A 12,500-nucleotide genomic window follows, 5' to 3' on the forward strand; every position below is an offset into this window, starting at 1 on the left:
TAATGGAACACTAAAATTCTAATCAAATTATTTTTAGACTGCTCAAGAGATAATTTCAATACCTTTTCTTGAAAATGTAGGAGCTGTCCACAAGAGAAAAAAGCCAAATGCATAACAATGTGCTTGGGTGAGATTGAAGGTTCAAGGTATGTGTCCATGGTTGCCATGTTTTAGAAATTGTACTTACATTTATCCTGCAAATGTCTTGCTGGCTCACAAGAGGCTGGTTTGCCCACAAACACCTGCAGAGACACAATAAATTTAAGCAAAACATCCGTAAGGTTTGTGAAAATGTGACCAGCTTATCGGCTGTGCCTGTGTTGCAAAGGCAGGTTACATGTGCTGTGGTGCTAGCTGTCATGCTTGCGTTAGCATGTGGGCGCACAAGCACGTGCGCTGTGGACCAGCATGTGCACTGTGGACTAGTGATGTGACGTTCCGTGTCGAGTCTTCGAAGCGTGTGCCGAGTAGGGAGGGGGCGTTTCCGCGAAGCGCTTATCGAGGCTCGATTCATTTAGGGGAGGAGCTGAAAATGATGACGTCCGAAGCCTCGCTGCCGCTGCCCGGCTGTACCACGTGACTGATTCAGGAAGTGGTTCGGGTTTTGCCGCGAGTTTTGACAGCGATATAAACTGCTCAGTCTTCATTCAAAATGTGGGTGTTTGATGGAGAGTTGCGATCAGTGAGAGTTTGGAAGTTTGGAGACAGTTTAAACTCACAAAAAACAATTCTTATTTCTTAGGTAACAACCTGTGGCGTCGCCTGGATGACAGAGTCAGGCAGACACAGACACAAAATGTAATAGCAGACGCACATATTGAGGTCCAACGGTGCATGATGGAGCCAAATATTGGAAGGCTGGAGGACCAATACTGGGAGAGACAGAAATATGTCTGTCCCCATTTATATAAATTAGCAGTGGCATTCTTGTGTCCGCCTGCCTCATCTGTGCCCTGTGTTTTCGAAAGCAGGAGAAATATTGTCAAAAAAAAGAAATCGCCTGAGACCTGCCACAGTGTAGAAACTGTTGTTTTCAAATAAAAACCAATGATGTGTCCCCTGAACCATAATCACCCAACGTTACAAAAGCACAATCAATGTCCATACTCCAACCCCAACCACCCTCACCTCACTGTAAATGATCATTAGCTTTTTCATAATTTCCAAATAATAATTTTCCATACTGCCAGTATATATATATAAAAGTATTTATATTTATATATATTTATATATATATATACACACACAGTATACATCACTACAATATACATGTTTTGCATACTTCTTTACTTTGCTGACAGTTTTATTCACAGGCTTTCTGCAAAATGCAACACACTTCAAATTCATGTCAACTGATATTTTTTGCATCCAGTAGACGTCCTACTAGAGCAAATGAAGCTTCAGGAAGCTTTGCACCAGAGTGAACCAATTGGATGAAAGGCTTCAATGCTTCATGAAGCTTCATCTGCCCATCACTACTGTGGACTATACTCGCTTCGAGTTCTGTAAATGCCTTATACAAGACCACGAAATCTTCCAAAAGCATAAAATCGGTATAGCCATATGTGAGGCCATGCTAACGGTAAGAATAAAAGTTAGCTAGCATTGGCACAAGCATGACTGAGCTAATCAAAGTATATGGAACATCAACCGCTACTCTTAAAATATCGATGAGAAAAAGAGGATATGGTTCTTATATATACAACAAGACTACATACTGCTCGACAAGTATGTGTATTTTGAAGATGTTACCTGATTAAATCCTGCGATGGCAGCCTGCCTTGACCGTGGCTGACGGTGGTCGCACGATGCAGGAACAAACAAGGGTGCATACCGCGCATGCGTTGACACTGAAGCATGACATCACGTTTCAAAATAAAACACGGGTGGTGCATGGCTGCTGGGTACCAACATTTTACTGATGACGAAGTAGTGAATTTGTTCCTAGATGTGCCTTGTTGTAGACCTTGTTATGCTTATGACCAAATGTTTATTCAATGCTCTACCTTTATTTCATTTTTTGATTATTTTATTTTTAAGATGCAACTGCCCTTACAGCGGCATTGTCATTGCCATTTCCTCCCAGACGCAAAAGCAAGCCACGCCCCCAGTGAATTTGAGTCATTATTTATAGCGCTAATTCTGAGCTTTAGGCATGTTTTCTCAAGAAAAAAAACTAAAAGAAGCCAAAATTGTCCTCCAAGTGGCAGATCTGCCCTATATGGCCGACAACAGCGGGGATGGTCTCATTTTGAAGCTAAGAGTGTGAGGAAAACAAGCGTACCCAAGAGCTCAGAGAGGGAGAAGGCTCGGAAAGGCAACATATATTTTCATCCGTTCATACGGACGAGGATTTTTCTGGATTATTTACCCACATGGAATTATTTTTATTTTCTGTGGATTATTACGGACTTATTGAGTACAACTTTTCATGAACGCGTTTTGGACCGACAGAACCGGCTCAAAGGTAAGAAACGCGCGTATCTTATTCTTTGATTATGATGTGAATCGCATTTTGGGCTCGTTGTATGGCATAAAATGAATGATATGGTTGTTTTATTGAGAAATTAAGCTTTCAAACGATGTATGGCATGCCAGTAGTGAAAACAATAATGAAGGTGAATATACAGAGTGAACATTTTTTATTGGAAAATCGCCCGCCGGCGGGCGGGTGGATGGTATTAAACACTTAAGGTTGGCATATGTGTGGAGCACCACCACTCACGGAGACCAGACGGGGAATGTTCAGGTGCATAGGGCGTGCGCTTGGGTTAACGTCATGATTGTGCTTTGAGAGTGAATGAATGGGCATACCGCTTCATTACGTGGACAAAAACGCAATCTGATATTATATTGTTGAATATAATGAAGTGAGAAGGACAGTTTTGTTGTGCCATGTGTGGCACCCCAGATAGAGGACAGTAGCAGCAGCAGCATTATATGTCCGGATGTGTTTGTGGTATCCTGATCATAATGGGAGTTCCACAGATCTAGAAAGAAATGTTTTGTATTGTGTTGTGTAGCATTGGCTATGAGACTGTAATTACATGCAAAGGCCATATATTATTATTTTACTTTTAAAACATTAGCTTCATTCATGGCTATGTGCATACAAATACATATACAAATTATTATTAGTCTAATCAAGCTCTGTATATAAAAATGTTAAGATAATGATGATGAAAATAAAGTAATTTTGATGAAATAGTGGAAAAATGTTGTATGTTATAGTTAATTCTGATTGTTATCCAAATGGATTGTTGAAATCCTTAATTAGCTATAAAGTAAAAAACAGAAGTAAAGTAAAGTAAAAACTATAATTTATGCCTAATTAGAATAATTATGCTAATAATAATTAAAGTAAATAATTTATTGTGCTGAAAATTGGATACATGCATAAAAAAATTATAAAATCTAATTTAGTAGCATTTTTAATTTTTTTTAAATTATACAGCAATCTTTTTTTTTTTTTTGACTAATTTGAGCATTCGAGTTTACAGTGTACAGAGGGTCAGTCTGTAAACTCCACCACAGCATGTTCTGAAAGAAACAATATGCACAACAACAGGTGTGATTATATTGTACACATGTTTAGTTATGAAAGTTAATAAAAGTAGGATAATACAGTAAACTTACAGAGGGTCTGTCTTTACATTTTTGGAACTTGGCCCAGCAGAGGGAATCCTGTAATACATCAAATAAGAGAAACTCAAATATCAGTTTGGATCATTTCAGGCCACAGTGTTTAATCCAAGTGCAGTATTTACTTCCAGAGGGTCTTTATCATGCTGTTACGTCCATCTTCTTATTAACCATAGTATATTCTGAAACAGAGATGAAAAACATTATTTAACTCATAGGAAATACTTTAGTGCAGTAAAACTGAACTCTTTTGTTTTAGTATAAGCCTGAGTATGAACATGAGACGTATTTCACTGCTGTTACTTTTACCACAACATTTAAAATATAATAATCAATTTATGATGGTGTTCATAGTCAATATCAGTGTAATATAGATGTGACACATTAGTGTTCATGTCAACATCTCTCACTGAAAGTCTGAAGCACCGTCTCAAGTCCCATAACAGAAAGTTAGAGACAAAGTCAGATCTGGCTCTAAACTAAATCTTCCCTGTCACAGAAATCATTAAAAGTACTTACTTCTGATCAGCGTGCCGGGCTCCTGATGGAGACACTCAGCAGAAGGACAGGGTCCTGATGTCATCTGGGGAAAAACAACATAAATTTTGGTTGGTTAGCTAACGTTAGCTGTTGTTAAAAAAAATGTCGTAAAAACAAAATAAACTATCTTGTAATTACGAGATACTAATATTATTACTAATCCCCCCCCCCCCCCGGCGGTTATCTCGTAATTACGAGATAATCCCCTCCCCCCTCCAGATTTTTTTTTTTCACTGACTACAATGCTCTTTCGTATATTTTTGAGTTGGTGGGAAAAAAAAAAAAAAAAAAAGAGCCAAATGACCTGCCTGTTTTTTTTTTCCCTCTCTTGCCTCTCAGGCTTTCGTACTTAACTAATAATATTTTCACCATCATCATTTCCTTTAATCATCTTTTATTTTTTAATACAATCTTAAGACATAATTTTAAAGCCATTTTCTTTTTCTTCTCCCCTTTTCTCTCCTTTCCTTTATTATTATTATTATTATTATTATTATTAATAAATTTATTTATTTATTTTTTCACATACAGTATTAGTTTGTCTCTAATATTTAATCCTGTCTTGCGCCTGGTTTGTTTTTATATTTCACACACTCAACAGAAAAAAAAAAAAGAATAAAATAATAAAATATATATAAATATATAAAAATATATAAATAAATATATATAAAAATAAAAATATATAAATAATAAAAATTAAAAATAATAAAAAATAAATAAATAAATAAATAAATAAAACAAAACAAAGAAAACCCACAGACCGTTAGCTGCACGTCTCTGTTTGTCCAGCAGGTGGTGCTGTTGGAGCGCGGCTGATGTTGTGACGTGGGCGTGACTCTTCTGGAAATATTCTCTTCAAATGTGTCGAGTGTGTGTCAAATGTGTGTGTTTTTTTTTTTTTCTCTTGGTGCAGACGTTTATTTTTAGCCGCAGATCGTCTCCTCTGTTTTTAGACTCAGGCTCAGCCAATTACACCTTGGTTTTCTCACAGGATTTATGTTTTGTTTTGTTTTTTGCCATAAAAATTCCTCCTCCGTTTCTCCTCTGTCTATCTCCATCCTTCCTCTTTTCCTTTTCTCTCTTTTTCTTTCTCCCTTTCCCTCCATCCCCTCTCTCTTGCTCTGTCTCTCCTTTCTCTCTCTTTCTCTTCTCCCTCTCTTCTCTTGTCTCTCCCTGTTCCCTCTCTCAATCTTCTCTCTATCTCTTCTCCTCCTATCTCACCCCTCTTCTCTCCCTCTCTCTCTTCTCTCGTCTCTCCCCCTCCTCTCTCTCTCTGTCTTCTCCTCCTCTCTCTCTCTTCTTTCTCTCTCTTGACTCTCCCTCTTCTCTCCCCATCCCTCTCTTCTCTCTCTTCCCCCTCTCTTCTGTCTCTTCTCTTCTCTCTTCTGTCTCTCTTCTCTTCTCTCTCTTCTCTTCTCTCTCTCCTCTTCTGTCTCTTCTCTTCTCTCTCTTCTGTCTCTCTTTTCTCTCCTCTTTTCTCTCTCCTCTTCTGTCTCTTCTCTTCTCTCTCTCTCTCTCTCTGTCTTCTCTCTCTTCTCTCTCTTCTTCTCTCTCTCTCGTCTCTGTCCGTGGTGCTGATTTCTCTGCACATGTTTAGATTTAAATTCTCTACAGGAAACTCTGTGCGTCTCTTTTGTCTCGTTCTCGTCTTTTCCTCTTTTCTTTGTATGAGGTTCTGAAACTCCACATCACGCGCTCTGGACCTGGACCTGGACCTGGACCCAGACCTGGACCCGGACCTGGACTCAGACCTGGACCCGGACCTGGACCCAGACCTGGCCCCGGACCTGGACCCGGACCTGAGACAAAAAAGAAAAACAGAAGAGACACACAAACAGTATATGGAGAGAAATCAGCACCACGGACAGAGACAAGAGAGAAAAAAGAGAAGAGAGAGACAAGAGAGAAGAAAGAGGAGAGACAAGAGAGAAGAGACAAGAGAGAGAAGAGAGAAGAGACAAGAGAGAGAGAAGAAAGAAGAGACAAGAGAGAAGAAAGAGAAGAGACAAGAGAGAAGAAAGAGAGAAGAGAGAGAAAAAAGAGAAAGAGAAAAGAGAGAAAGAGAGAAGAGAGAGAAGAGAAAGAAGAGAAGAGAGAAAAGAGAAGAAAGAGAGAAGAGAGAGAACAGAGGAAGAGAGAGAGCTGAAGAGAGAGAGAAGACAGGCAGAGACCAGAGGAGAGGAGAAAGAACAGAGAGAAGAGAGAGACGGGAGGGAGAAAAGAAAGAGAAAGTGGGAGAGAGATGGAGGGGAGAGTGGGCGAATAGAGAGAGAGAAAGAAAGAAAGAGGAGAGGCAGAGGGAGGGAGGGGCGGAGGGAGGGAGAGGGAAAAACAAAAACAGAGAGAAAAGAGAAAGGGGGAAGGGAGGAGAGAGAGAAAGAGGCGAAACCAGGAGGAGAGAGAGAGAGAAGGAGCAGAGAAAAGAGGAGAGGAGGAGAGGAGTCATTCATTCAGCTCGTTAGTGTCGGATGGAGAGATGCACAAAACGGAGGAGAAGAACTAAAAATAAAAACACGACTTTAAACCAGAACTGAACCAGAAGAACTAAACCAGGACTAAACCAGGACTAAACCAGACTAAAGAACTAAACAGACTAAACCAACTACTGAACCAGACTAAACCAGACTAAACCAAACCAGGACTAAACCAGAACCAGAACTAAACCAGGACTAAACCAGAACTAAACCAGACTAAACCAGAACTAAACCAGGACTAAACCAGGACTGAACCAGAACTAAACCAGGACTAAACCAGACTAAACCAGAACTAAACCAGGACTAAACCAGAACTGAACCAGAACTAAACCAGGACTAAACCAGAACTGAACCAGAACTAAACCAGGACTGAACCAGAACTGAACCAGGACTAAACCAGGACTGAACCAGAACTAAACCAGGACTAAACCAGGACTGAACCAGAACTAAACCAGGACTAAACCAGAACCAGAACTAAACCAGGACTAAACCAGAACTAAACCAGACTAAACCAGGACTAAACCAGAACTGAACCAGGACTAAACCAGGACTAAACCAGAACTGAACCAGGACTAAACCAGAACTAAACCAGAACTGAACCAGAACTAAATCAGGACTAAACCAGGACTAAACCAGAACTAAACCAGAACTAAACCAGGACTAAACCAGAACTGAACCAGAACTAAACCAGGACTGAACCAGAACTAAACCAGGACTATTATTGTTATTACTATAGTTGTTTTAAATTAAATTATCATCACTATTTTACTTAGTCTCCATCTGATCTTAGCTCTCCATTTTCATTTTTACTATAACTTTTAAGAGCTTTATGTTTATGTTTTATGTTTCTGTTTAAATTGTTGTATTTCAAATGTATGAAAAGTGTATATAGTGTAAATAAAGTTTGATGGATTGATTGAAGTATTTTTTCTCAGTTTTACACTCTGGACAGTTCAAGTGTTTTGCCTCTGTCGGGCAGTGTAGTTCTGTGACAGTAACATGAAGAGCGCAGGGTACAGACAGTTCCTTAAATCAAACAGAAGAGATTTTCTTTGTCTCATTGGTCTCTGGAGAAACACTGCAGATGAATGAAATCTTGTTACGGGAAACCTGAAGATTCCTGATAGACCCATGTTACTGAAGAACAGGTTACAAAAGTCTAAAAAAAAACAAAAACAACAACTCCTGATTACATAAAAATAAACACACACTCTTCAGACATAAATAAGGACATTTTAGCCTCTTTCTAAAAACGCTGACGCTCCAAACTTCAGAACCAGAACCACGGAGACAGACCCGCTTCACCTTCAGCTCCACGCTTCCCTCCGCGCGCACTGATGACGTTTAATGTTTACAACGAATGGGCCCTGAAATATGACGTCATTATGTAGTTCTGTCTCTCAAGAGGGTCTGGCTGCAGAAATATGACGTCATTATGTAGTTCTGTCTCTCAAGAGGGTCTGGCTGCAGAAATATGACGTCATTATGTAGTTCTGTCTCTCAAGAGGGTCTGGCTGCAGACACATGAATGTTTTTCAGTCTGTACATTTGATTTATGGTGAAATGTGCCGTTTATTTGGTGTCTCTTTTGATAGTAACTAAGTACATGTACTATAAGAATTGTACTGTAATAAAATAATAATGTAATACATGTAATAAACTGTGGTGTTCCACATGATCATATCTGGCAAAGATAATTTGTTCATTTTTGATTGTCACTTGCTTCAGCAAAGAGGGAAAACAATGAGATTTACTGACATACAGCTGTTAATGCAGTGTGTGTGTGTGTGTGTGTGTGTGCGTGTGTGTGTGTGTGTGTGTGTGTGTGTGTGTGTGTGTGTGTGTGTGTGTGTGTGTGTGTGTGTGTGTGTGTGTGTGTGTGCGTGTGTGTGTGTGTGTGTAATGGGTTTAATGTTTGACTCTTCATATTATGATAAAGTATTTCCAGAAGTTCCTTGGATTGTTTAATAAACCATCTTTTCTCAGGAGAGATTCTTTCTTTCTTTACAAACTGACTGTATAAATCTAATCCCTGGTCCTTAATAATGATGATATTTAGTAAAGCAAATCTCATCACAGTTTTTTTTTTTTACTTTAAGATAATTTTGCCTATTTAAGATGTATCCCTTAAATATAGCCGTTTTGTTTTGCAAAAGTTAAACATACATTTTCGTTTTTTTTAGAAGATTTGGATGCGAAATATTAAAATAATTTGGTCACAAATCCGACAGTTTGATCATCTGTGCGTCTTTTTACTGATCCGTGTGTGGAATCTGCGCGGAGCGTGTTAGCATTAGCATTAGCGCTAGCGCTAGCAGCGTCCCTCGGTTGCTAAGCGACGGGAGAGCGGCTCCGTCCTGTCCCATTTCCACACCGGCCTGGATTATTATTATTATTATTATTATTATTATTATTATTATTATTATTATTATTATTATTATTATTTTAATAGATCCATGCCTGGAGTCCGCGGAGGACACTTCAAACCCTTTGAATTGGGACACAGCCATTGACTTGAACGGGCGGCCATTTTGGAACCTGGGGTTTGTAACGGCCAAACCCAAACATGGCGCTTCAGGGTGAACCTCTTTTTAAAATTATGGTGGACGGTCCGGCTCCAGAGAGGCGTTTATATGGATTGGTCGTGACACAATCTGAGGTAAGTGTGGTTAACAATGAGCTCACTTTGCGGACACGGACTTTCTATTATTTTATTGGAGCTAATTTTTATAAAGTGTTTTAATCAATATGTGGCCGCGTTAGCTTCCGTTACTGACAACAGCTGTAACGTGAGCGCAGACAAACTACAAATCTAACTACAGATCAACAGCTTTTTCTGTTTCACTTAGTCAGGATTCTACATCAAATTATACAGATAATAATATCAATTGTTTATTGCTCCAGTTAAGTTTGTTACTATGGAAAAATAAACACTAAAGCAGTTGACTTAAATGAAGCCGACAACAATATGTGTATGTGTATTTAATTCAATATAGGCCTGTAAGATTAATCACAATCAAATTGAAATCTCAAAGGCAGCATATGTTTTCCTTAGGCTAAGATAATTTCCTCTACAAACAGCAAAATCTCCTGTTAACCCTGCACTTCAGAACTACTACTGTACTAAATGAAATTCTGACATTAGTTTGTCTTTTCATATCATTATTATCATTATTTTTGTCAAATCTTCAACACATGTTTAAAATGTGGTCTTTGAACAGAATCTATTTATTAAAAGAAACAGCTTGTCAGAATAATGACAATTACATATATTTTCCCCACATCGTTTAAGCCTAACTCAGAATGAAGAACACTTTGTGCTGGACTCTTGCAGGTGTTCTTCAACTGGTGGAACATAACACTGAGACCTGAAGACAGAAATCCTGGACAAATGAGGAGATCCCACCAGGACCTGTTAGGAGACGCCGGACTCCAGAGTGAGAGAAACATGAGCTATTTGACAATAGCTTTTACTATTAATGACAATACATGTTTTATCACCATCATCTTCATCCTAAATTACCAGTGACCTCGTTAAATCATCAGCACTGTTCACCTCACATGAACTCACCGTATTATACTGTTTCACCAGCTGAGAAAAAGATATTTAAAAGCATAAAATACACATTTTTACATACATTTAGAGCAGCAAAAATTTCATGTCATTCTATTACATCAAAATAATATTACTCTATTTGAAGTACAACTGGTCCAGAATAAAAAAAGTATTTGGGGAAACCACCACTCAAGTTAGTAACTGTGTGGAAGTAATGTCTGATTTATCATTTTAATTTACTAAACATTAAATAATTCACAAAATCCGGTGTTTTTACAGGATAGATCACAAAAAGTATATATAAAAAACAATATTATATCTTAAAGGGCCTCGCAAGACACACAAATGTTTAAATCATTTATTGTCATCATGAAGCTATTGTTATTTGCAGACTAATTTTGGAGGAGTGAACAAAAGTTTCAGTCTAACAAGAGTACTGTTCACTATAAAATATATTAATTACACTCAACTAAGCCCAGTTGTTCTCTTCTTCAGGTGAAATCGCTCGTGTGTTTGGACAGGATGTGCTAAATAAAACCATCTCCCTGTGCCAAGGAAATTTTAATGACCTGGAGCGCCTGCCTGACGCTCTGCTCCAGCACATCCAGAGCTTTCTGGAGCCGAAGGACGTGGGGCAGCTCCTACGCGTTTCTCGACGCTTCTGGGAGGTGAGATGAACCGTAAAATATACAAAAACGTAGCACTGTAATAATATTAACATTAAACACCCTCTGCCTGCTCCAGTCACACTTATGTAGTGCAGTAATGAGCCTCAAGTGATTTGGGTTGCCAGTTTCAACGCTGAAATCCAGTTGGTTTAAAAGGACTCTCTCTGGTCTGAATCCTCACTCCCTAAATCCCAGCACCTGTAGTCAGTCATGAGTCAGTGCTAGTGCGACCTCTGCAGCTCAGAGAGTGAATTCTGAAGGTGCTGAGGTTTCACATGATGCTTGGTCTGTCCATATACTGAGAATGAGATAAACATGTCATCTCTCTGTGTAGTCTGGCAACACAGAATCAGTTGTGATTGTTGTACCTTTTTGAAAACAGTGCAGGTTACACACCTCATTACCTCTGCTTTAATCATTGTTTAGTTGAATTATTAGTTAGTAATTAATTAGTTTAATTATTGTAGCTATGGTTCACTCACATTTCAGATTGTTTAACCCTAATTTATTCATTTATTTATTTGTTTGAGCCAGGTACAACAAAAATTCAAAAAAACAATAACAAAAAAACAGGGATAATGTACATGAACATATACATACACATTTTATATATATTATATATATATATATATATATTATAGAGAGAGAGATATTTTTCTAACACCTTTGGAGTGCTTACCTGTTATATACATTGTATAAATACACACATATACTTAAACATATACACACATACATACATATAGGCATCAAAGATATCCTGTACATATATTCAGTATAAATATATATGTACACATATGCATAACATACATATCCATACCTAATAATTGTAATGAAGAAGGCACAAAAATGTGTCATTTATGATCGTACCAAATAAACAATAACCCTAATTTATTCCTGATATAGTCCATGTTTTTCTATAGACAACAGTACCATTTGGAATGTATGCCCCCATTATGCAATGTTTACTTTGTGAAATAGAGGCTTAACTGATGAATGTTTTGTGTTTTGTTTTTGTCTTTCCCAGCTGTCCCAGTCGGAGGGGTACTGGGAGAAGGCGGTGAGGCAGCGGTATAGCACTGTGCCAGACGAGGTGGTGACTCTGGCTAGCAGCATCGGCTGGAAACTCATTTTCATCTCCGGAGCAGATGTCCATTAATTCTCTTAGTCCAGTTCTGTTGTTAAAGTTTGTCTTGTTAGAATTAGGGGTGTGCAAAAATATCGGAATATCGATATATCGTATCATTTAATGTGATGATACAGTATCGATATCATGGGCTACTGTATCGATATTTGACCAAGAGTATTTTTAGGTGTGTTTCTCTAAATTGATTTTGTTACAGTGCTACAGTTTTGTTGCTTGTGGAGTGAAAGGAAGCTCATTTATGCGACACATTTGACATTTTTACAGTTTTGAGGATTAAAATGTAAAAATCATATGAACTTTGCACAAGAAGTGATTTAACAAAGCCTTTTAGTATCACAGCCACGATTTAGCCTTTATTTTTTATTGAACCGTATCGAATCAATTTGAAATATATCATATCGAATCGAAAGTGCACTGTATCGAGATATGTATCGTATCGTGGCCTGTGTATCGAGGTATGTATCGTATCGGCAACT

The 12,500-nt window shown here is 38.2% G+C and overlaps 1 protein-coding gene and 1 long non-coding RNA gene across 2 annotated transcripts in view; one reads left to right on the forward strand and one right to left on the reverse strand.

The window, feature by feature from the left end:
- Nucleotides 1-3,641: 3,641 nt before the first annotated feature.
- On the reverse strand, nucleotides 3,642-4,221 carry LOC129412080 (uncharacterized). The gene is made up of 3 exons (XR_008633567.1): nucleotides 4,162-4,221; nucleotides 3,768-3,824; nucleotides 3,642-3,684 (listed from the first exon to the last, which is right to left on the reverse strand). It is a non-coding gene; the product is annotated as an uncharacterized LOC129412080 (long non-coding RNA).
- A 5,204-nt stretch (nucleotides 4,222-9,425) lies between these two features.
- LOC129412074 (F-box only protein 36-like) overlaps nucleotides 9,426-12,500 on the forward strand; it is a 3,116-nt gene continuing 41 nt past the window's right edge. Inside the window, exons 1-3 of the mRNA XM_055164995.1 lie at nucleotides 9,426-10,093; nucleotides 10,708-10,880; nucleotides 11,905-12,500. The exon at nucleotides 11,905-12,500 is cut by the window's right edge and continues 41 nt beyond it. Coding sequence (XP_055020970.1) covers nucleotides 10,048-10,093; nucleotides 10,708-10,880; nucleotides 11,905-12,036 — 351 coding nt within the window. The 5' untranslated portion in view covers nucleotides 9,426-10,047 and the 3' untranslated portion in view covers nucleotides 12,037-12,500. The remainder of the gene's footprint in view (nucleotides 10,094-10,707; nucleotides 10,881-11,904) is intronic.

This window comes from Boleophthalmus pectinirostris, unplaced genomic scaffold, assembly GCF_026225935.1.
Source record: "Boleophthalmus pectinirostris isolate CB_2022bp ecotype Guang Dong unplaced genomic scaffold, ASM2622593v1 HiC_scaffold_7, whole genome shotgun sequence".
In the NCBI taxonomy this organism is placed as follows: domain Eukaryota; kingdom Metazoa; phylum Chordata; class Actinopteri; order Gobiiformes; family Gobiidae; genus Boleophthalmus; species Boleophthalmus pectinirostris.